We start from the raw sequence: 25971 nt of genomic DNA, 5'->3' as shown, positions 1-25971 counted from the left end.
ATAATTGCTATGATGATATGTTTTTTGGCGAGCTTGATTTTTTTGGGTTCCCTCCCCGCAGTGCGTGATTAGCGTACGTCGAGCCTCGGTATATTGTGACCATTCACCAAAAGCGAAGAAAGTTACATTACTTCTCAAATGACAAAGTGTAAGACGGCATAAAAATAGATTGAGGGTTTTGCTTTGATGATATTATTGTACGCACTGCCTTCTCTCAATCAGGTTATACACCTCAAACTCTAAAAGGGAGAGGTGCATTACTGACCAAATTCCTCTGGAACCACTTTTACTAAAACAATGATTTTTGTTTGTTTTGTTTTTCTATTTCAAATGTAATTAAAGTTAACATGATTTATTGGAAGCCACGGTGCAGAGGTACCGGGTTCGTTTCCTGTGTGGAGTTTGCATGTTCTCCCTGTGCCAGCGTGGGTTTTTTCCAGGTACTCCGGTTTCCTCCCGCATTTCCCCCGCCTGCAAATGAAAATGGTTAATGTAAATGGGTAAAAGGTCCAATAAAAAAAGCAATATTGAAAATCAGCAAAGTGATGAGAATTGCAGTGTTCTGTCATGATTCTGTTTGTGACCAACAGGTGGCACTGTAGGGACCCCCTGCAGCTGCACAGTTGTTGGTCATTATCTAATTAGGGCTCTCAACGGACTCCCTGCACGACCACTCAGTGTTGGGTCATTTTGTTTGCTGCTGTCAAGTTTGTTTCAGTGATGTTTCGGTCACTGTTCTGTTTTAGCTTCAGTCATGATTTTTGTTTTATACTTTGGACTTTGTTTGTTTTGGATTTAGTTTTCTCTATGTTTTAATACAAAAAGAGGTTCAATTGAGTCAACACTCTCAACACTCTGTATTGTAGTAGAACTGACAGATGATACATGTTCAGAGGAATGTTTTTGTCATCCATTGTATGCAGTCTTCTATCTAAATATTAAGTGTAAGATTTATGACTGTATTGACAATTTGACTGACTGATAGAGTAATTCAAAATAATTTTTCACCAAAAAATGTCCCACTCTGTTGTACCACTTAATGGAATGTACATGATTGATTGAATTTTGCACTGAAATGTTACATTGAGAACATGAACAAAATATGCACATGATTGCATGTTATTTTGAAATAAAACTAAACTCGCTGTTGACATAAATGCTCTGCATATTTTGCCTGTGTTTAAAAAAAACAAAACTTTTTGAAGTGACATTACAGCTTATTATCCCACCGGATTGGGATGTTGCAGACAATGAGGATTGGTGATTGCTACTTTTGCTTCAGTATTACATTACCTGTCAACTTGTACGTTTTCCCCGTATTTTATACGTTTTTTAAAATCATTTCAAATCATATACGGCGTATTACAACTTAAAAAAAACAAAACAATTGTGAACCGATCTCACAAGAACATTTTGGCTCAAATCCAGATCGTCTCACCCGCTGGTAGCCAACGACAATGCCGTCGTTGATCGCTACTATTGTCATGACAAACCAGCAAAAGTAAACCTCAATCGTATAGTTTTTTTTCATCGCCGCCTACGGCCGGATTGATAAAGCATGATGTGCGTATGCGCGGTAAACCATTGTGCGGGTTTTTGTTGCTTTGTAAGGGGAATCGTAATCATTTCCCCCATCTCTCATTAATTTCAGACCTCATCATTAAATCCAAGACTTCCTCCTGTCAGCTCGATCCCCTCCCCACAGTTCTGGTCAAATCCTGCCGAGCCTCTCTGCTTCCCTTCATCTCAGCCATTATCCATTCCTCTCTGTCGACTGGAATTGTTCCTGTGCTCTTCAAAACTACAGCTGTCACCCCAATCCTGAAAAAACCTGGTTCAGATCCCAATGACTTCAATAACCTATGCCCCATTTCCCATTTTCCCTTCATCTCGAAAATTCTGGAGAAAACTGTCGCCTCTCAGCTCCACTCCCACCTCACCGACAATAGTCTTTATGAACAATTCCAGTCCGGCTTCCGTCCCCGTCACAGTACTGAAACAGCCCTCATAAAAATCACAAACGATCTTCTCATGGCAGCAGACTCTGGCCTTATCTCCATCCTCATCCTCCTTGACCTGAGTGCAGCCTTCGACACAATCTCTCACCCCATCCTCCTCAATAGACTCGCTACCATAGGCATCACCAACACCCCTCTACATTGGTTCCACTCATATCTCACTGGCCGCTCTCAGTTCATTCAACTTGATTCTTTTACTTCACAATCCCTCCCGTTTCTTCTGGTGTTCCCCAGGGTTCTGCCCTCGGTCCGCTCCTCTTCATTGTCTACCTCCTTCCACTCGGAAACATTTTCCGCAAATTTGGCTTACACTTTCACTGCTTTGCGGATGACACCCAGCTCTATCTCTCCAGCAAACCCGACGCTTCTCTCCCACCCTCGTCCCTCTCTCACTGTCTCTCAGAAAACAAATCTTGGTTCACCCACAATTTCCTCAAGCTAAACAGCAATAAAACTGAACTCCTACTCGTCGGTACCAAATCCACTCTAAACAAAGCCGACAGTTTCTCCCTCACAATTGATAATGCCACTATATCTCCTTCCCCCCAGGTGAAGAGTCTGGGTGTCATCCTTGACAGTTCACTATCCTTTCACTCCCACATCAATAACATTACCCGGTCCGCTCATTTCCACCTTCACAATATAAATCGCCTCCGTCCCTCACTCACTCCGCACACCACCGCTATCCTTGTTCACAGTCTCGTCACTTCCCGTATTGACTACTGCAACTCACTCCTCTTCGGTGTCCATCAAAAATTCCTCCATAAACTTCAACTTGTTCAGAATTCAGCAGCCCGGATCATCACGAGAACCCCCTCCTTCCATCATATCACCCCCATCCTCCGACAGCTCCACTGGCTTCCTGTCAAACTTAGAATCAACTTCAAAATACTTCTCTATACATTCAAAGCCATCCATAACCTTGCGCCCCCCTATCTGTCAGATCTTCTTCAAATCTCCATTCCCTCTCGCTCACTCAGGTCCTCATCCTCCCTCCACCTTTTTCTACCCTCTGCCCGTCTCAGTACAATGGGGTGCAGAGCCTTCAGTCGCTCTGCCCCCAAACTCTGGAACTCACTTCCTCCCAACATTCGTAATATTGACTCTCTTTCCTTATTCAAAACCCAGCTCAAAACCCACCTATTCAGACTTGCCTACCCGCCTTTAATCTTTCTTTCTTTATTTATTATTTTATCTGTGTTTTACTATTGGTCTTGGCTGTACAGTGTCCTTGAGTGTTGTGAAAGGCGCTTACAAATGTGATGTATTATTATTATTATTATTTATAAGGGCAGCTATCAGCCGAGGTTGACAGGTATTATTCCATTTAAAAGGTACTTTTATCGATGTAAGTCAGGTGAACGGGGCAGCTCGCTGACTGCAATTCTGAATAAATAGCCGATAAAAATTTGTCCCCAAAAACATTACAACTTTTTTCTGGGTGGTGGGAGTTGGCCAATTCACTACCGCCTGAGTCTTAAAAAAATAAATGTTATCTAAATACACAAAACAAAAGTGATTAAATATATGAAATTAAATATATAAAAATATAACATATCACGCAGAACATTATTAATCAAACTCTGAAAAGCTGCTGGGGTGTTCGTGTGGCCAAAGGGCATGACAAGATATTGAAAATGTCCCCATGGGGTTTTTAAGGCTGTCTTACACTGATCCCCTTTGCAAATCCGGACCAAATAATAAGCACTGCGGAAATCTAGCTTAGTGAAAATAGTATCTGACTGTAGTGGTGCAAAAGCACAGTCTAATAATGGAAGTGGGTTATTTATTTTTAATAATAATGCCGTTGAGGTCGTGCTAATCCACACATGGACGCAATGACTTATCCTTTTCACGAAAGAGACTTAGAGCATGTGTGTCAAACTCAAGTCAATGTCACATCATTTTATATGGCCCACGAAAGCAGCTCAAAGATGTCAACTTCCATGATCCTTTCTAAAATGTCTACCAAGATTTTAAATCCTCATATGTAACAAATAAGAAATTTATTCTAAGCATTTTCTTGTTACCAAACCCCTCATGATAGGAACTTAAACAATAGTTATTCTTGACTTCTTTATACGGTTTCAGTCATAACGGCCCTCCATCTGAAACGGTAACTAAAATGTCACCTCTGACTGAGAGGGACACATTAAGCCAACAGATAAAGAGTTGGTGATGTACTTCCTGAGTGCTTCTTTTTCAGGTTGGGATACTTGCTGAAAGCGGGAACTTGGCAGTGGGGCATTTGGTATTAAATCAATGGCACATAACGTCGGTGTGAAGAGATGAAGACTTCTATATGGTAATATTCCGTTACACACATATAGCACCAGGGCGGCCAGGTGGTCAACTAGTCAGCGTGTCAGCCTCACAGGGTTCGCTCCCAGCTGCGGCTTTCCTGTGAGGAGTTTGCATGTTCACTCCATACCTGTGTGGGTTTTCTCCAGGTACTCCGGTTTCCTCCCACATTCTAAAAACATGCGTGGCAGGTTAATGGATGATGATGATGATGATGATGATGATAATAATAACAATAAGAAACATCATCATCATCACAATCATTTTCAACAAAAACATGAGTGATTTTGCAGCAGTCGTTGCTCGGCCCCAAATAATTAACTGGACAAAAATAGACTGTATTATACTGGAAATACATGTACATAATTGCAGTATTTTACCGAATCACTGCTGACAGTAAAATACTATAACTTTTACTGTAACTATTGTCACAGTGTATTTATGTTGGACCCACATCAGCTTCCCAGCAACTATCCACTCAGGGCGGGGCATCTTGCTAAGACATATAATAGATTTCTATGACAGAGATTTTTTTGCAGCTTTTTGTGCATTTACAAAAACATAAAACAGTCGACTCTCACATACTTGTGGTTTGGGACCCGCAGATTTAATATTTTATCAATGTTATTATTATTCGTACTGTTTTTAATACTTTGCTTTTGTGGGAATTATTCACGTTTTTCACCAAAAAATGTACTGTATCTTGAACGTTTATCTGCCTTTTTGCGGTGGGGCGGGGTGTCACCCACCGCCCACCCTCCAATACATTTTATGGACATAAATTTTACGCTAATATTCGCAATTCTGGGGGTCGTGAGGGTTACTATCCGCCGCGAATGACCGGGGTCTCCAATACACTGAGTCGAATGAAATATAATATATAATATATATTATAAAATGATACACTTCCACATATCAGAGCCCCAAGAGACAAAAACACAGAAAACGGTATCTGTTGTATTGATGGTGGTATCACTAACTGCTCCACAATGATAAAAAAATAGTTTGTATCTGTTGCATTGAAAGTCGTTTAACTAACTGGTCCACAATGATACAAAATAAAAAAAGTTTGGAGATACTAAAAATGGACATTTGCTGGGAATCGTAAGTTGGCTAGTGTTTGGCAAGTCTATCTGAAGCAGGAAGTAAGGCTAAACTAGTCAACAGCGCATGCGCAACTTCTTCAGAATCTCAGGATGTAAATTCCACTCAACTGGTAAAGAAATGTAATTTTATTTCATCTTTCAAATACATGTGTTATAAAATTAGTTGCCACTTAATGGCGTAAATAACAAAGCTTCAGGCTGAAATGTAGGTGTGGGCTTGTCGCCGTTGTTTGCTTTGCGTAGCGCCGCACGAGCAGACGTCATTTTACGGGGGAACGGAGAGTTAAAATGCAGTTACGAAACGACGTACGTTTCGTAGATAAGTAGCACGTAACAATTACATGAAAAGTTGAAGGCTTTACGCGTCACTGGTAATCGAGTTACCGAGTCTCCATTTACTCCCAAGCAATATGTTACGCCATTGTGTTAGACGTAATGGCTTCCATCGATGCCCGTATAAAATAAAAATAAAAAAATCTGGCCGCAGCTACTCACTATTCCTTTCGTTTTATTCTGGGATAAACAATGTTTTTATCTGCCCGTAACATGATATGTAGAGAGCGTTTTAACGTTACCAAGTCATGCAGTCAACGCCAAAACACATTATGCTTCCTAAATGAAACGTATGTTTTGAACAGGGAAGAGTATATAATGTCCATCGTCCAGTTTAATTCCTCTGTCGATCTTACATGTTATGAACCCAGCCATCCCCAAGGCCAACAACATACGCCACAATACAATGTTTGTGGATAACTGCTATATACTGTACCGTAATTTTATATATATGCAGTTAATTCACCGTTTTTATTATGTACTGTCACGCTTTCTTAAGCCTCGCAAGATAGTTTTTACATCATACATTTGTGTTTATCCTATTTTAGCGACATTAAATTCTGTAGCAAGTAATATTTCAAGGTTGACAAAACACGACAGCGTGATGGCAACGACTGAAGATGTAGCCATGTCCACTGGGGAAGCAGTGGTGGTGAAGACTGATGGTGAAAGTAACACAGAGTATCTAAATAAAGGCCAGGTCATCTTTCAGCTCCAGTCCATTACTGCAGGGTAAGTAACTGGATTCAATGGTTTTAGCTACAACTTAGATACCGTGTTACACAACAATGATAGTTTTAAGACAGCAAAAAGTTTGTCTCAAACAATTATTTGAAAGTAAGCAAAACATTTAATATGTGTCTGATTTTTGTGCTCTTATTTATTTCAAAATATGAGCATTGGAGGCGTGTAGCAGCCTAGGGTTTTGTTTACAGTCAAACACTTCTCTGAATATGGATTTTCATGTAGTAGTCCATATCCTCTCATTGGTCAAATAAAAATAATTTTCTAAACACTATTTTGGCTGGGCTTTACGTAATCAGAGTTTTTGGAGTCGATTGACGAGTTCTTTTTACTTAATGTAAATGAAATGGTTTTCAGACTTTTTACCAGTCCAAAGATAATACAAAAATAAAAACTACATGAACGCTATGTTTTGTTTTGTTTTTTTAAAGGGAAATTTGTTTCTTGAAAACTGACACCATAAAAGTTAGACAGCTCGTCATATAATAAGCAGCTCTGTATTTATTCTCCATTTTGCATTTTAAAAGTCGGCTCCGGCCTCCCTGTGTGGAGTTTGCATGTTCTCCCCGGGCCCGCGTGGGTTTTCTCGGGGTACTCCGGTTTCCTCCCACATTCCAAAAACATGCACGGCAGGGTGATTGAACACTCCAAATTGTCCCTAGATGTGAGTGTGAGCGCTGATGGTTGTTCGTCTGTGTGTGCCCTGCGATTGGCTGGCAACCGGTTCAGGGTGTCCCCCGCCTACTGCCAGAAGACAGCTGGGATAGGCTCCGGCTCTCCCCGCGACCCTTGTGAGGAAAAAGCGGTTCAGAAAATGGATGGACATTAAATGTAAGAAGAAGAGTGTGTTTGTGGGAGTTGTAATGGATGAATAGAGGCATAAATCCCCACTCCCATTCAAAAAGAAAAGAAAAAATAATCTTCTGTTTCATAGGAAATCACTTATTACATTTGAGGGTCTCTACAGCTAGGACTCCGATCTCAAATACCGCATCTGACCCCTCTGTCCATGTTCCATGTTCAGCTGTACTTAATTCTTTTGATACTGTGTCCTTGGCGCTTTTGGAGGATGTAGTTCGCCAGACGAAGCCATCTGGCTCCCCTTGTGACTCTCTTCTTGGATATCATCAACAGCAGCCTTTCTTCTGGTGTAGTTCCTCAACAGTTTAAACATGCTGTGGTCCAACCCTTGATCAAGAAACCTGGTCTTGATCCAGATGTGCTGTCAAGTTACAGGCCCATTTCAAAACTGCCTTTCATTTCCAAAATTCTGGAAAAAGTGGTGCACATGCAGTTGAAACTTTTCTTGGATGAACATAACATCTTGGAGGTCTTCCAGTCTGGTTTCAAGACGATGCATAGCACGGAGTCGGCCCTGTTACGCGTTTCTAATGACATCCTCCTGGCAAATGACTCTGGAGACCACGTGTGTCTGGTCTTATTGGACTTAACTGCAGCATTTGATACAGTGGATCACAGTATTCTGCTGACTCGTTTGCAGCACTTTGTGGGCATTGGCGGCAGTGCTCTTGAGTGGTTTAGGTCCTATCTAGCTGACAGGACCTTTTGTGTCAGCCTTGGCTGCTCTGAGTCACGCACTGCTCCCCTGTCATGTGGTGTTCCACAGGGCTCAATTCTGGGGCCTCTGCTATTCTCGCTTCTTCTCGCTTCTTCTCCCATTGGGTTCCATCTTAAGGAAACATGGTATTCCCTTCCACTGCTATGCAGATGACTGCCAGATCTATGTCCCACTGAGCAAGAAATACGCTTTCTCATTAAGGCCACTCCTATCCTGTCTGGAAGAAATCAAAACCTGGATGGCACAAAATTTCTTGAAATTCAACCAAAAGAAGACAGAGGTGATATTGTTTGGTCCCAGTGGCCCTTGTACATTCCATCCTGTAGACTTGGGCCCCCTGTCTCCTTATTTGAAATCAACGGTCTCAAACTTGGGCCTTAAACTGGACAGTGATTTCAAACTCGATCGGCAAATTGGTGCCGTTGTTAAATCCAGCTTCTTTCACCTTAGACAGCTGGCCAAAATAAAACCTTTCCTCTCACATGAACACTTTGAGACAGTAATCCATGCCTTTGTCACATCCCGGCTCGATTACTGTAATGCCCTGTACTTTGGAGTCAGCCAGTCCTCCATTAAGCGCCTTCAGCTGGTCCAGAATGCCGCTGCTCGCCTCTTGACTGGTACTCGTAAGAGGGAGCATATAACTCCTACTCTGGCATCCCTTCATTGGCTCCCCATTCATTTTAGAGTTATTTTCAAGATCCTCCTCTTTGTTTTCAAATCTCTAAATAATCTCGCGCCACCTTACCTCTCTGAGCTCATCCGCCCCTACACACCTGCCCGGCGCCTCAGGTCTGTGGACCAGTCTTTGTTAGAAGTACCAAGAACTAAACTGAGGCTCAGAGGGGATCGAGCCTTTTCTGTTGCTGGTCCCTCTCTCTGGAATGACCTCCCACTGAACATTCGGCAAGCCTCCTCGCTGCCCATCTTCAAAGCCCTCCTCAAAACTCACTTGTATTCTTTGGCATTCGACTCAGCATGATTTTACTGCTTGGTGCTTTCTACCGCCTTTATTACCATTTCGTCTTACTGTTTATTGTGTATGTTAAATCGCTCCACGTACAGCACTTTGTATGCAGCGATGGCTGTTTGAAAGTGCTCTATAAATACTGTTGACTTGACTTGACTTGAGGGGGGCTTGCAACATATTACTCCCGTAAAATGATGGAACACTGTTAATTCTTCAACTCATGTTATGTTAAATGTCCAAGACATTTACTTTATGTCATGTGTGTCTGTTCAAAACATGCAATGATTAATTCAAAGTATTTTCTTTGCAGAGAAAAATCTGATGAAACTGGTGTGCCAGTCATGACAGCTGAAGCACATCCAGGTAAGAGTATTTCAACGAAACAACGAGACCGTCTTTTCAAAATACTCATGATCCTTTTGGTCTTGTTTCACGTGTACCTTTTCATTTTTATAGAAGAGACTGAGGAAGGTGATGTTGAAATTTGCTGTCCTATAACATGTGGTGACAGTAAAGCAATGTTACTAGTGAAGAAATTTGTGTGCCCAGGAATCAATGTAAAATGCGTGAAGGTTAGTATTGCTCATTTCCATATGGATATCAAATATCAAACGGCCCTTAGTTACCCAGGTTTAGCAACGCAATATGGACAAATGTCTTCATAATAAGAAGTCAGATCAAACGACGAAACAATGACGATTCTTACAAAACATGGAACCAAGGGAAAGCGACTATGACAAGATTGAGCAGTCTAGATAAACAATACTTGAGCAAGAGCAGCAACAAGGTCAATAATCTGACAATCACCAGGCAGCTTGTCAGTCATTAAACATAGCCAGGCTTGATGAGGAAATGAGGCACATGTGGGACTGCTGGAGGGAAACACAAATCACTCCAGGGGGGCACGAGGCTCCATCAATGGGGGTGCGTTTGACCTCCAGGAACTTGCTTTTTTACTTTTTTATTGTGTGTGTGTTTTTTTAAAAAAAACTGTCTGAGAAGAAAATGCAATTGCACCTGCACTACATTAGGGGGCAGTGGCGCTCTCATTGGCAGAGTGTGTGTAGGGAGCATTCGCTGGGTGGTGTAGGGGTTTTGTTTGCACGCTTAGCACACAGCACAGAGTATGAGTATGAAGTGTAGATACGAAATGCAGCAGACCCTCAAGTGACACCATGAAAAAATATTGAACAGGGATGAGAAGAGACATAGAGTTAAAGAGACAAATGAGAGTCTCCCGAAAGCTAAGACGAGGAAATTTGATAAAGCGTATGTAGCGCTTGGCTTCACTGTGACTACCGTTGGAGACGAGGAAAGACCGGTGTTTTTATTGTGTCTAAAAATGTTGGCAGCGGACAGCATGAAGCCAAATAAATTAAGGCATCACTTAAAGACATTACACCCCAATCACGCTGATAAGCCGCTTGAGTTTTTTCAGCGAAAAAGTGCTGAATATTGCCAACAATCATCCCGCTTTGTGACTGCTACTTCAGTAAACTAAAAAACAGGTCTCGACTACACATTGAGCAGGAACCAAGAGTTGCAGTGTCCTGCTTCAAACGTCGCTTCGAAAAGCTGTGCGTTGCAAAACGTGCTCTTTGTAGCCATTAATCCAGACATCATCTTCGATTTAAAAAAATCAGCACAAATTATTTTATATATTTTTGTTTTGCAGGTTAAAGTTTTTTCCCAGATTGTGCTCCTGAGCTAATGTTGGTGATCAGTTTGAATGCATTACTATTTATTGATTTTATGTAATTGTAATTGTTTTAGTATCGTATGATTTGACATGGTGAGTCAAAAAAAGTTTATAGTTTAAGGATCAAATTTTATTTTAGAATTTCAGATGCACTTTAAATCTTTTCTTTTGTAGTTAATAAAGCTATTCTTTGTTGTAAGTTGGTCCATATTTCTTTTTTTTTATTCTTTTATACGTTAATAAGGATACAGTGTTATGCAGAGGCGTACTTACAACAATTTTATAGACAAATGATACAAATGATGCGTAAGATGTTTTCTTCTTCCTGGGGGGCATGAGAGAAAATAATTGAGAAGCACTGCATTAAACTCACCATACGGATTATCTTATTGTCCTGAGCACAATTATATGTTTTCTTTTTATAGTCTGTCTTCATGTTCTCTCAACAAACTAATATGTACCTTGCCAATACTCTCTTCCCTAGTATGACAATCAGCTGATCAGTCCAAAGCAGTTTGTACATATTTCTGGAAAAGCCACTCTGAAAGACTGGAAACGAGCAATCCGGATGGGTGGAGTCATGCTCAGGTGGGCTGTTATTTTTAAATGTTTACACTGTATGTTTAGCAGCAATAATTACAATATGTTTGTATTAGAGCTGTCAAACGATTAAAATATGTAATCTAATTAAAAATGCAACTGTCATAATTAACTCAAATGGACTAAAAAATTAATCGTGATTACTCACACATTTTTTATCGTTTCTGAATTTCCTTTTACATTTTTTGTCCTATTTTCCCCATTTTAATGCTCTCATCAACAGGGAATCATGAATCAATTTTCTATGTGCCAAATGCAAATATTTACTGAAATAACAATTTCGATTTTCAATTTTACATGAACATTTTTCACTTGGAGCAGTTATTCACACATAATCTCTCACACAATATTATTGTCCATCAACAACAGTGAAAACAATATTTTGTCACACAACAGCTGCTTTAACAGCTTTTTTTAATAAAATCAAAACAGCGCAATATAACATTATAAAGTGCACATCTAAGGTAAACTAGTACTCAGCCTATAGTAGATTTAAACCATGATTACATACTTCGTTTTTCTCAAGTTTACTGTGAACACAGCAGTCTGTTCCTGTATGTTTGTTGAAGAATAACGAGACACTGGACACCAGTGTTCATTATGTGCCGCTGTATTCAAAACTGCCCGCCGTACAAAAAAGCGCACGCACTTCTCCCGTGCTGCTGGGGCAAACCATTCTGAAAGAGGGAGGGGGGTCACTCCCCCTAACACAGTCAGGCTATGTTGATTGTGTTGGTCCTTCTTGTGCGGAAGTCTCTCTACAGTTTTTGTGTAGACCTCATTTCGAATGACAACACTGGAGACGTTTTATTTTCGCTAGGTCGCTACCACTGTCAGACAAACACAGAGAAGCTCCACCCGCTGTATTTATATGGACGCAGAACACTGTAACCGTCCACACAAAATAGTTCGAAACAAGTAACATCCGCTAGTGACGTGTGCCGCGTTAATCTCGCGAGAAAAAATTTAATCCCATTAAAATTCATTTAAATTAATGCCAATAAAAACGCGCTAAACTGACAGCTCTAGTTTATGTATGTTTATCTGGACTTTGTTCCATTGTGGGCACCAGCAAGCGAAAAAAATCTTGTTCGTTCTTCTTTAAGATCAGCAAAGCGTAGCAGCCTGCAGCATATCATTCAAACGTTGCCTTAGCTCAAGCTTAAAAATGTCACCTAATGACCCTGAAGCAGAGACCATTAGTCCACACTTCATATTTTAATCTTTTAATCATGACTGCTCATAGCACTTGTGTACATACTCAATGGTCACTGTTACGGTACTATGCTTACTGAGTCTCTGCTTGTTCATGAGCAGAAGTCTATATGGGACTTTGAATACAACGTTGGAGGTTCGGGTGCATTTGAGTATAGTGGGTAGAAGACGTCTCCCCTGCTGGCAGACATTCCGGCTAGCCACTTTGGCATTCATGCTCTCCCTTGGCGAAAGCGTTGCTGCGGCAAAGGTGGTGGTCAGCTGGTTAAGTTAAAACCGAATCCAAAATCCTAAATCTTCATCCTCTGCTTGTTCGCAAACATGCACATTTATTCTGTCATGATGCTTCTTGGAGTTTGTCGACTCCTGCCAGCCGATAGTCAGTACTATCGGCTGTCCGACACTTTAAATGTATTTTAAGTCATCGACACAGCATCGATTTTGCTGCCCTCTGCGCCTTCTCCGACGTGGGGTAGATCTCCAGTTTTTTTGTCCTGCTCAAGGATGATCATATCCTCCTCATGGGGGATTTTAATATTCATGCCTACTGTCCTGAAAAACCGTTGGCAAATGACTTCTTAAATTTAGTCTAATGTGTGACTGGTCCGACACAAATTTGAAAGTCTTGGAGAGTGTGATTTCCGATTAATATGACTGTTTTCTTTGATGTCGTCTCCCTGTGCTGCTGTGAAGAGGCTAAATGGGAACAAGTGGGTGCCATGATTGGGTACAAAAGGACATTCCCTTAATTGCTGAGTCATTCACAAGTAAAGATGGGGCGATGTTCACCATTTTGAACAACTGCGTGATCAAACCTTTTCGTGAAAATGACCATCATCCATTGGTCCATAATATCATCAAAAGGTTCAGAGAATCTGGAGATATCTCTGCGTGTAAGCGGCAAGGCCGAAAACCAACATTGAATGCCCATGACCTTTAATACCTCAGGCACTGCATCAAAAACCAACATCAAGGATACAGTGGTACCTCTACTTACGAATGTCTCAAAATGCCTCAACAGGACAATATTGCCTCTTGTTACAAAACAAATTTGAAAATATGAAAGGTAAAAATACAGTGCGGTCTGCTACTTGCAGCTCCAAGTTTCCTGAACGCAACATACTTGGAGCTGCTCTGCAATTGGCTATTACCGAGCATCATCCTGGTGGGGGACCTCTACTGTATGTGTTTGTGTGTGTAGATACAGAGAGATGTGTCAATGCCGCGTCCTCGTCATTCGCCCCTCGGGCCATGAGGCATTCCGTAAATGTAGATCACCCAGAAAAAGTGTTGACCAGTCGGGCGATCGCTCACGATGCTGATCTTTGCCTTGGACATTTTTGAAGGATTGTTAAAAGTCGATAAAAGGAAACATCCTTGGATCATTTCTTCACAAAACGGCAGGCAAAAACCACTTCTGAGAGAGAACATGAACTAAAGAGGGCAAAAAAAACTATGAAGACGCAGTTAAAAGTGAAGTAGCTTCATTAATTTTCTCCACTCCTTCCAGAAAGATTATGGATTCGGGCCAACTGGACTTCTATCAACACACGACATTGTGTTCGAACACTTGCCGTAGCACCAAATTTGACCTGTTAATCAACAACACGCTGTTCCCACCTGACAGCAGCGGACTCTCATCGACATCTTCTCAAGGTGAGAGCACACCTTTCATGATACAAAACCTGTTCTACGAGGGATACTCAAGAAATAAGGTGAATCTTTCGGTATAAGGACTTCTAATACAGATAGAAGCTTACTTAAAAAAAAAAAATTCAACACAGTCTCCCAGCACTGTCACACACTTTTCCCATCTGTGCACAAGCTTCCATAATCCCTCAGCGTAAAAATCTTTGACTGACGTCTCAGACAGTCGCTCACAACACTTTTGAATTCGTCATTTTCAAACTTGGTGCCTCTTGTGAACGCTTTGAAGGGACCAAACAGGTGAAAGTCTGAAGGGGCAATATCTGGGCTGTAAATGGGATGAGGGAGCAGTTCCCAGTCCTGCTTGTTGATGGTCTGCACTGTTTGAGCTGCTGTGTGAGGCCTTGTGTTGTAAATGATGCAAGATGACTCAGTCTGACTGATGGCCCCGCGCTAGCACCGCCGTTAGCCTCCAGCTAGCTTCTGGCCAGCTATCCCTACGCAGCCGCTGTGTTTATGAAAGACAATTAATCGGTATGGATGATGAGGAGGCAAAGAGAAACATACTGCTTTTTTTGGACAAGCCCAATCACACTCTATCTCTCGCTTGCTCGCGCTCACTTTTGCTTTCTCTCTCATGCTCGCTCATGCACGCTTATCTCTCTGTCTCTCTCTCTCTCTCTCTCTCTCTCTCTCTCTGTCTCCACCACGCACTCTATGCTGTCAAGCGATTAAAAAAATGTGACATTAATTATTTATGATCTGTCATTAATTGATCTCATTAATCTATATTTTAATCTAATCTAAAAATTGGTTAAACAATCTATTTTAATTTTAAATTCATTACATTATTGAAGCAGATCAAAAGGTTGACATCACATAAAAAGTCGCATTATAAAGTATTGTATTGGTTTTAAATAGACTTGAACAGGTGCAGTCCTGGGGCGGCCCGGTAGTCCAGTGGTTAGCGCGTCCACTTCACAGTGCAGAGGTACCAGGTTCAATTCCAGTTCCGGCCTCCCTGTGTGGAGTTAGCATGTTCTCTCCGGGCCTGCGTGGGTTTTCTCCGGGTGCTCCGGTTTCCTCCCACGTTCCAAAAACATCCATGGCAGGCTGATTGAACACACTGAATTGTCCCTAGGTGTGAGTGTGTGCGTGCATGGTTGTTCATCTCTGTGTGCCCTGCAATTGGCTGGCAACCGGTTCAGGGTGTCCCCTGCCCACTGCCCGACGACGGCTGGGCTAGGCTCCAGCTCCCCCCGCGACCCTAGTGAGGATTAAGCAGTTCGGACAATGGATGGATGGATGGATGGAGGTGCAGTCCTAGCCATTTACTTTCTGCTCTATTTGAGACTAGTCCCAAATCCTGCAACATTTAGTTTTGACCACCAGGGGACATCACTATTTTGTTTGTTTTTGATCATCTCCAAATAATTACAAAATAATAATAAAATAGAACATCAGGTCCATAACAAAGTTGTTTAGGTTAACACATCAAAAACCGTGAGAACGCCTTTCTGAGCAATACAAGTACTGAACACTGAACTTGCTTCATTAAATAAAACAGACCCTTAAAGCATAGTGCTGTAAGTTAGCACTTCAGAAATAACCTGTTCATCATGACAAACTAAAAGTGCTGAAATATTAACACAATACAAACAATAACATTAACCACTCCAAATAGGCTACCGAGGACACAGGAGCTATGCTGACTTCATGCCTCGTGCGCGGGGTGTTCTCCTCGAGTTTAGTTTGGTGAAGCGCTTTGCTTTAGCATGCTATATTGCTAACGCTTTCGGCGCTTACATTAGCCGTGGCTGCACTCCGACTGGGTGCTTTGCATTGATGTGGTAGGCTAAACTTGAGCTGCTTTGGTGGTAAGCAAACTCCTTAAAAATTAGGCACACCACTCTACCTTTATCAATTGTGTCGTCAGGGCGTTTTTGGAATGTAAATTTTCCGTTCATTGGATCGGGAACTCTCACATGCTCCTACATTTTCACCTCTCCTCACCACTGCTTACTTAGCCTGCCCAACTCCAATAGGAGCTAATCCGCCTCTGCTAAACAAGCCCAAACATAATGACAGCCAATGAATAGGGGTGTTCACACGGCACACATTTGCTCCGGTGCTGCACTGATGTATTTTGTTGCGATATATCTTACACCGGAGAAAATTTTGTGGAGCGTTCACACGTACAAAGCCGCTGAGCGTGTTAGCACCGGCGCAACGCCGGCGCAGCCCCACTTGGGTTCACACGGCAGTTTCTGCAGTGGTGCAAAACGATAGAAAACAAAGAGCTGTCATGTTGGTTATTTTTAAAACATACACAACTCAAGAAACTACTGTACAGGCACGTCCTTCTTCTCGGTCTCTGTGGCTTCTGTTCGAGAGGCATTCAATGACCGCCCCGAAAATGTAAATCAACAATGACTTCAATGACACTCAGAAAAGCAAACATAACGCGCCAAACGGAAAATCAAGAGAGAAAATCACAAAATAAATTCTATGGGGGGTTGTGAACACAGAGGAACAAACTACACAAACAACTCCGAGAGTGTCCAGTCTCCTACAAAAGGAAAGATGATGTTTGGGGACTCTCCCCCCCATTCTAGTTGAGATGATATAACCCAAGAGGCAAGAAGCCACTTGCTACTGTTATTGCCAGTTGCCATTCTACTATTATTGCCAGCCATCATGTCTTGATGACACTAAGTCATCAGGCGCCGACAGCTATGGCAGCCTCGGTCACACGCTCCCTAGTATTATCCCTGTTTTTGTCATTTTCGTTTGTTTTTGGCGACCCTGAGCGGCTTACTTACACGAGGGAAAAGTTGCTGCGCATTGGGGAGTCCACGCTCGGTCTTTTTTAATCCAGCACACGAAAATCCACAAGGTTTTTCGGAGCTAATCGCGAGCGGAGCGGCTGCGCTGTACGGAGCATGGAAACGCCGCCGGAAGAGGGGGAAGCGAGCCGGCGTGCTCGTCAAGCTCCGGCAGCGTGGATTTCGAACCCCGCTCCCATCGATCCATCTTGCTAATCTACGATCTCTGCCAAACAAGATGGATGAACTTCTTCTCCTCACAAAGACCAACAAAACATTTGCACGTTCTGCTGCGCTCTGCTTCACTGAAACCTGGCTCAGTGACCGCCATACAGATCCCGCGCTACATCTACCCGGCTTCCGCCTTCTCCGAGCCGACCGCGACACGGAGCTATCAGGGAAATCGAAAGGTGGTGGGATTTGCTTCTATATCAACGAAGAATGGTGCACTGATGTCACGAAGCTCGACGCACACTGCAGCCCGGACCTGGAGTCGCTGTCTTTAAACTGCAAGCCATTCTACTCGCCACGTGAGTTCACCTCCTTTTTACTAGTCGGTGTTTACATTGCGCCACAAGCTAACGCTAACACGGCGATACAAACGCTAGCCGAACAAGTAAACAAACTCGAACTAAAATACCCAGAGTCACCCCTGATCATTTTGGGCGATTTTAATAGAGCACATCTTAACCGTGAACTTCCCAGATATAAGCAGCACATCGACTGTTTCACCAGAGAAGGCAACACTCTAGACCACTGCTATACAACAATCAAAAATGCATACCGATCGGTCGCCCGTGCAGCATTGGGTCTTTCTGACCACAATTTAATCCACTTAATACCTACATACAGACAGAAACTCAAATGTGTTAAACCGGTTGTTAAGACTGAAAAAATGGACAGATGAAGCAAAGCTAGCTCTGCAAGAATGCTTAGACTGCACTGATTGGGGCGTCTTTGAAACTTCAACGGGAACACTGGATGAATACACAGACACTGTAACATCATACATCAGTTTCTGTGAGGACATGTGTGTACCAACGAAGTCCTACCACTCCTTCAACAATAACAAGCCATGGTTTACTCCCAAACTCAGGCAACTCAGGAAAGAGAAAGAGGCCGCATTTAGAAGTGGAGATCGGGCACTGTACAAACATGCCCGAAACCAATTGACAAAGGAAATTAACATCGCAAAGAGAAGCTATGCAGAGAGGCTGAAAAACCAGTTCTCTGCTAACGACTCTGCATCTGTATGGAATGGCCTGAAAGCAATCACTAACTATAGAATGCCATCCCCCCAAACAGTGAACAATAAGGGTCTTGCTAATGAACTAAACATGTTTTTCTGCCGATTTGAAAAGGACACCCCCATTTCCCACTCACACCCACCTCTACCAGAAACTACTCTACCTACCCCCCCACCCTCTTTTTCTCCACTACAGATCCACGAACAGGACGTGAGACGGCTCTTCAAGCAGCAAAAGATCAAGAAAGCTCCGGGGCCCGACAAAGTGTCCCCCTCCTGCCTGAAAGTCTGCGCTGACCAGCTGGCTCCGGTCTTCACACAGATCTTCAACAGATCCCTGGAGCTGTGTGAGGTCCCATCCTGCTTCAAACAGTCTACCATCATCCCAGTTCCCAAGAAATCGGCAACATCGGAACTGAACGACTATAGGCCTGTCGCCCTGACGTCTGTGGTCATGAAGTCCTTTGAACGCCTTGTGCTGAACCACCTAAAGAACGTCACTGGACCCCTGCTGGGCCCTCTCCAGTTTGCCTACCGGGCAAACAGGTCTGTGGAAGACGCAGTCAACATAGGTCTGCACTACATCCTCAAGCACCTCGACAGCACAGGGACCTACGCAAGGATTCTGTTTGTGGATTTCAGCTCTGCGTTCAACACCATCATCCCGGAACTCCTCACCCCCAAAGTACTCCACCTCGGTGTGTCCCCTGCGATCTGCCAGTGGATCCTCAGCTTCCTGACGGGACGGACACAACAGGTGAGACTGGGAGCAACAACATCATCAATACGCACCACCAGCACTGGAGCCCCACAGGGATGTGTCCTCTCGCCACTGCTCTTCTCTCTCTACACAAACGATTGCACCTCAACAGATCCAGCAGTCAAACTCATAAAGTTCGCAGACGACACCACGGTCATCGGTCTCATCAAAGACGGCGACGAGTCTGCGTACCGCCAAGTGGAGCAGCTGGAGCTCTGGTGCGGCCGACACAACCTCGGGCTGAACACGCTCAAGACTGTAGAGATGATCGTGGACTTCAGGAAACATTCTTCTCCTCAGTTGCCCCTCACACTATCCAACTGCCCTGTGTCAACCGTCGAGACCTTCAAGTTCCTGGGAATCACAGTCTCCCAGGACAAGAAGTGGGAAGTCAACACCATCTCCATCCTGAAAAGGGCCCGGCAGCGGATGTACTTCCTGAGGCTGCTGAGGAAGCATGGCCTGCCACAGGAGGTGCTACGACAGTTCTACACGGCAGTCATCGAATCAATCCTGTGTTGTTCCATCACGGTTTGGTTTGGGGCCGCCACAAAAAAGGACAAAATCCGACTTCAACGGACAGTTAGGACGGCAGAAAAAATCGTTGGCACCGCCCTACCCACTCTTGAGGACTTGCACACTGCAAGAATCAAGACAAGGGCACGGAAAATCCTCCAGGATCCCCCGCACCCTGCCCACCACCTTTTTCAGCCACTCCCCTCAGGCAGACGCTACAGATCCATGCGCACCAAATCCAGTAGACACTTAAACAGCTTCTTCCCTCTAGCCATTAACTCCTTAAACAGTCACTGACATAGTCACTCTTCTTGCACCACAAAATGGTACTACAAAACTACTGGTATACTCTAAAATGGTTCAATGATTTTGTTGTTTACGATGATACTAGTGCAGCATGTTATACCGGAGACAAATTCCTTGTGTGTTCTACATACTTGGCCAATAAAGATGATTCTGATTCTGATTCTGATTGAGTAGAACAGAGCACGAAAATAACGCATTCTAGCCGTACGTAATCAACTCTTCTCATGCTTAGTGAGGCTAATCCCCGCGCCGCAAACGAGCATTTGCTGCGGAGCAAATTTTTAACCCTGTAGCGTTCACACGTACCATTTTACATCGGTGCTCCCCCGCAAATGAGCATTTGCTCCGGAGTAAGCTGTTTTCAGGGGCTACACTGGTGTGACTTTGTACGTGTGAACACTCTACTGGGGCAGCACTGGCGTAGCACCGGAGCAAAAGTTGCCGCGTGAACACCCCTAATGTCCGCTTCAGGCTGTGACTGACAGTTGTTTCCCCACCCTCATCACCTCGAACACAGGAAGCTAACACATGAAAAGCAATATTATAAAAAGGCAACCCACCCACAGAAACAATAAACCTTGAGATTAAAATTGAGATTAATGCGATTAAAAAACATAACGTGCTAAATGTGACTGTGATAAATTGACACCTCTACAATCACGCATACAGTCATGTACAAAACCTCTGAGTCATTCAGCATTTCTTTCTGAATACAGTACCTTCGGAAAAAAAACAACAACAACAACAACCGCGATGTAGCGAAGCCACGATAAATGAAGCGCCCTTCGTGAGGAATCACTGTATACGAAAACAGGCCATTCATTGAAGGTACATCTTATACTTTGAAGCACCTTATTGTGCGAAAAATACGGTACTTAACAGCGAACACGGAAGTGGATTTCTTGCGTGTGTGCTGTCTAGGTGGCTATGTCTATGTGTGTCCCTCGCTCGCTCTGCGAATGTCCCTCCTTCCTCTTACCCTCTGTAATGTCTATCATCTGTTGATTTTAAATGTTGATAGGGGCCAAACTTGGGTGGTGGGATGTGGTTGTTGAACTGAGATTTACATTTAACACAAGGGTGGTATGGTCACGTGACTGAAATTGACATAATTTCAATATTATTATCTTGAAGGTTCAGACCTTGATTTTGATTCAGTAAACATCGCCCAGCCCCACTTCTTGACCTGATGATGTAATACAACAAAGGTGAAGGAAAGAAGGCATCAAGGTTTGGAGATTGACTTTCCAAAGAGGCCCCTGGGCTCCCTCTCTGAACTTACACTAGTGCTGCTTATGGGGGTGAAAGAGCGTTTTTCCAGTTGGTGCATTTTTAGGAGGGAGATGTTTGCTTGTTTCTCCGTGTCCTTCGGTACGCTGCTCACACCAGTTCGATTGATCACAACATCTGGCGGGTTGATTTCCCGTGCTCGATTATCAATTGGACCATTTTTGCAGTCTCATCCACTCATTTTGTTCGTGTCAACACATGGATAAAGGTCACCTAAAAACAAGATATGCATGCATTATTCTACATTCATGTACGTAGTTGTATGGCGAGTGGGAAAGGCTTTAGTAAAGAGACCGTTCTGGACTCGGCAAACTGTGGAGGAAAGGCTGTCATAGGCACCGAGTTGGTTACCCTGACATTTGAAAAAAGGTCACTGAACAAGTTTCTGTTCATGAGGGATAATCCGTAGAAGCCACCGCACAATCCAATCTCCAGGCAGAGGAACAACTTCACAGGCAGGTGACTGGACTGTTACTGTCCTGCTCTCTTGTCAAACTGAGGAAATTCTTCCTCCCCATTGATATCTGGCTTTTTCATTCCACCCTGCGAGGGGAATGAGAGTAGAAGAAGGAGAAGAAAACCTTTATTAGTCTCACAATGGAGAAATTCCCAATTCACAGCAGCAAAGTTCTGAAAGTAAGAAGTAGAACAACAAAATATAGGAGCTGCTGGAAAGGCAGCCACTCTCGCGGCGCCATTTTGAAGTCAAAATAACAGATAAGAATATCGCAGTCCCTTAACTCTGTACAGTCAACATTTTGGACGTTGATCTCCATGCACCTTAATTCGGGACCTTCATATTGCACTGGTATTTTCATTACCTTTATTTATAGTGAAACTCTTCTACAACGAAATCATGTTTGCAGCAACAAATTTTTCACAACGGGGGTTTTTTTACTGTAGCAAACTTGATCTCAGATGAAACACACACAAACGTATGTGTACATGCACACACAAATTAATGTGTACTCTTTATTTTTATTCCAATAGTGCATAAGTATGAGCATCCAAAATTTACGATCAGCATTCACTTTCACTGGCATCAATTTCTTGGATAAAGTCTTTTATTTTGCTTCCTCGGTCTTTCATTTTGATCACTTTTACCCTCTCTTCCAGCGTCAGAGCTCTTCTTCTCTTAGCTGCTTGACATCCAAATGTCCGTTTTGTAGCCATTTTAGCAATGCAACGTTGTTGCTGCGTCTGAAACTAACGATAACAAATACTTCCTGGACTACTGCGCATGTGTAAACTAGTGTGGTGGTTGCTGTTGCCGTTTCCGAACGAAGCAGTAGAGGTCGCTGTTGGATTAGACTTTGTTGTAGTGAATCTCGTTGCGAGGTAAGAGCAGAGAAAAAGATTTAGTATAACGCAACAGGGGTATTCATTGTAAAGACGAATGGAACAGTACATTTCCCTTGTGGATGAATAAAGTATCTGTCTTCCTGTCTTCATCATCTGCGTTGTTTTCTGTCCAACTATTCTGATAGGAAACAGAAAGCCCAAATCATAAACTGTACTTATTCCATGATATAGGAAAATAGGTCAATTGTGACTTTTATGACAATCTTATCTCTTATGTCGCTCTTGCAGCACAGCAGTCCTTTGCTAATGGTAAGATAGTTGGAGACAATATGACCGAGAGGCCGAGTGAAAAGGAGGACTGCGTCTTAAGTTCAGCAGAATATGTCAATAAGGACTCTCCTGAAATCTCAGGTACCTCCACTCTTCTTTGTGTTAGTCATTTCACGACACCGATCACATTTCGGAGACCAGATGTATGACACTGTTGTCTGGTTATCCCTAGAAGATACGATAAACTTCTGGAAGGGAATTGCTGATGTGGGTTTACTGGGTGAAGTGGTGACCAAAATCAGTACTGAGCTCCTGGATATGCTGAACCGCTTGCAGTTGTTGAAGGAATCCGTTGTCTTGCAGAACACAGGTACAGTGCAAATATGTTAACCGTATTTGCCGCACTATTAGGCGCATCTAAAAGCATTCGATGTTCTCAAAAGCCGACAGTGTGCCTTGTAATCCAATGCGCTTGAAATATGGATCAATATTCGAATTTCTTGGATAGAGTATTTTGAATGTTCTGGAAAGCGCTTTGTTCCAACTGCAGCGGTTGTGAAAGCGCTATATAAATTAAGGTGTATTTTTATTGTATTCCCCTTAGCGTTGCTCCATCAAGTGCACAGGTATCAAAGTCAAGCCCCCCCCACCCCCCCACCTCATTTTATGTGGCCCGTGAGAGCAAATCATGTGTGTCAACGTTCATGATTCTTGCTGAAATCTGTCCCGAAATGTCAAATTGTCATGGGTAATAAATAACGTTGAGATTTTGCACCGGCCCTCCAAGGGAAGACGTAACTCCAAAGTGGCCCGCGACAAGAAATGAGTTTGACATTCTAGTGGATGCATAACGCAACCTCAGCCACTATTGTAGCTTATATTCTGTGTGCCTTATAATGCGGTGCACCCTGTATATCAAAAGAGTTTTAAAATAGGCCATTCGTTGTTGTCACGTTGAGCCCGAGGCGATGAGAAATCGCCTCGTGCACAACAGAAAAAAACGAGGTGGATCCCCGGAGAAGCAGACAACGAAAAGATCTTGTGAGAACAAAGGGATTTTAATAAATAACAAAAGGAGCCCGAACAGGGAAAACGGTAACAGAAAGCGCTGGTCAAATAAGAACCAGGAAAAAATAAGGAAGATAACCGAAAACGCTCGCGAAACGATAAAGGGCGAGGAACTACCGAGATAACAATTAGATCACAATATGAAGTACGCGAAGATTGGGGCCGTAAGGCAATAGGGCAGCGAGAAATGGTCGAACGACGAGAATAGCAAATAGCGAGCAATGGCACGGTAAGGAATTCTCCGGCAGTGAGATGACTGCCGGAGTCGCCTAATAAAGGCACGTAATCAGCCCGAAATAACGGGCAGGTGTGCCGAACAGGCGGCGGGAGAACCCGCCACCTGCTGGCGAGCACGCGACGTGACAGTTGTAGGTGCGATTTATACTCCTTATAGTGCGGAAAATACGGAACTTGTTGCCATACATGATCAAGTATCAAGTCCAACTTTATCGTCAAATGTGCTGTATGTGCAGGTGAAATTTCCTCCCTCTTAAAAAGACAACAGACAACAAGAGAAGCCGCTGCGGGTGCCCGCGCCGCCATAATCCCAACACATTTATTTGTTGTGGTTAAGTTCAGATAATTGTGTAGTTCTGTGTTTGCAAAAGCGAAACTAATCTTTTCTCTCTGATCACATTTCCTCCCTGGTAGAGGTTGCAGTGCTTAGTAACCTTGGCCAGGTGTTTGGACTGCTCAACACTGTCAAGAAGATGCTGGTGAAGAAGCGACAGGAAACTGATCCCAGCCAGGCGCAAATTCTTCAAATCCTTTGCAGTGAGTACTGCACACATTGAAACACGTTTTGCAAGAGTATACCTTACTATGTGCTCTTGCGAAATGACTTTGGGAACAATAAGTTAACAGAAAGCAACACTATTTTTGTGGTTTTGTTTTGTTTTATTTTTGAAGCAAAATATCAATCCAAAAGATGCAGAAAGTGCTGTAGAAAGTTACCATCAGCCATCACCATTCCCAAATAAATTAAGAAAAATCATTTGAACATTGTACTGCAACTCTGCTTTAACGATAAATAATGTTATCCTACAACAGAAGTGTAGGATGCTTGCATGCGTGTGCAGATTAGGGATGTGAATCTCAGCACTGAAGACGATTCGATACACATCACGATCCACTGCCAGTGATGCGATACTTAAACGATACATGGAATTTTCTGGCGATACGATGCGATACGTTTCACCGTCGTCACGATGCGATACGATTCGATACACATTAAGTTCAAATCAATGCGATCCGATACGATACAATGCAATTTGTTGCGATATTGTGCAATTAAACATGATGCAAATAAGCAAAGAAAAAAAGCTTTTAAAAAGATGGAATTCAGTATGGTATTACAAAAAGGATACCACTTTATTCCTTATAAAGAGTAGAACTTGTAAAACAACTTATTTAAGCCCTTTCACAATTGGGTTTTGTGCAAAGAAAATGTAAACAATTTGGCACCTGAGACTCACAGCTGTTGCTATAGTGTAAACACAAACAGACTATTCTCACTGAGTGTCTTATATGAAATATAATAATAATATATATATGTATATGAATCTCTAGCGCAAGATGTCCACCCAACCACTGTAAGTGCAACTCTTTGCGCACTGTTCAGCGACACAGTAATCTCACTTCTCACTTTGTTGTACACATCGGGAATATGTTTGTAAGTGAACACAGACCTGTCTGGTATTTTATACCTGGGTTCCAAAACGTGCACGAGCTGTCTGAAACCCTCGTTGTCCACCACGCTAAGGCTGGAGGTCTTTGCATATGAAATAAGCAGTGGCCTTAGTTATAGCCATTGCGCGGTCACAGTGAGTTGCAAGGGGACTCCCAAAATAAGAGGCGATTTTTTTCTGATCCTGACCTGGTTTACCAAGAGTTTCTCCGGTGTCCGACGAGGAACTGGGCGGGGAAGCGGGAGGGAAACTTGTCGGTGATCTGGTGCCATCGGTTTAAGTGGGTCTGCATATTTGTGGTGCTGCCGTTGTATGGCTTCTTAGTGCGACATTCCTTGCAAATTACGGAGGTTTTATCAAGCTTTCCGTCTTTCTTTTCGAAGCCGTAGTATTTCCAAACATAAGATTTGAATGTTGCGGCTGCATTAAATATAGTAGTTTCCTTGCTGCTGCGTGCGCTAACTTCCATAATGTTTCGCTCGTTGTGT

The 25971-nt window shown here is 43.0% G+C and overlaps 1 protein-coding gene across 3 annotated transcripts in view; it reads left to right on the top strand.

Annotated features, from left to right (window-relative positions):
• Positions 1-5408: 5408 nt before the first annotated feature.
• The window catches only part of gmeb1 (glucocorticoid modulatory element binding protein 1), a 28879-nt gene continuing 8316 nt past the window's right edge, over positions 5409-25971 (top strand). The window contains exons 1-9 of one of the 3 annotated variants that reach the window (XM_052071112.1): positions 5409-5535; positions 6307-6490; positions 9362-9414; positions 9508-9623; positions 11235-11338; positions 14076-14221; positions 22746-22868; positions 22963-23097; positions 24447-24569. In XM_052071112.1, coding sequence (XP_051927072.1) covers positions 5490-5535; positions 6307-6490; positions 9362-9414; positions 9508-9623; positions 11235-11338; positions 14076-14221; positions 22746-22868; positions 22963-23097; positions 24447-24569 — 1030 coding nt within the window. In that variant the 5' untranslated portion in view covers positions 5409-5489. Of the gene's footprint in view, positions 5546-6306; positions 6491-9361; positions 9415-9507; positions 9624-11234; positions 11339-14075; positions 14222-22745; positions 22869-22959; positions 23098-24446; positions 24570-25971 lie in introns of all 3 variants that reach the window. The other 2 variants (XM_052071111.1, XM_052071113.1) reach the window with 2 other exon arrangements.

This window comes from Hippocampus zosterae, chromosome 7 (assembly GCF_025434085.1).
Source record: "Hippocampus zosterae strain Florida chromosome 7, ASM2543408v3, whole genome shotgun sequence".
Taxonomy (NCBI): domain Eukaryota; kingdom Metazoa; phylum Chordata; class Actinopteri; order Syngnathiformes; family Syngnathidae; genus Hippocampus; species Hippocampus zosterae.
The sequence above is the reverse complement of the archived record's forward strand: the minus strand, read 5'-3'. Positions and strand labels throughout refer to the sequence as shown.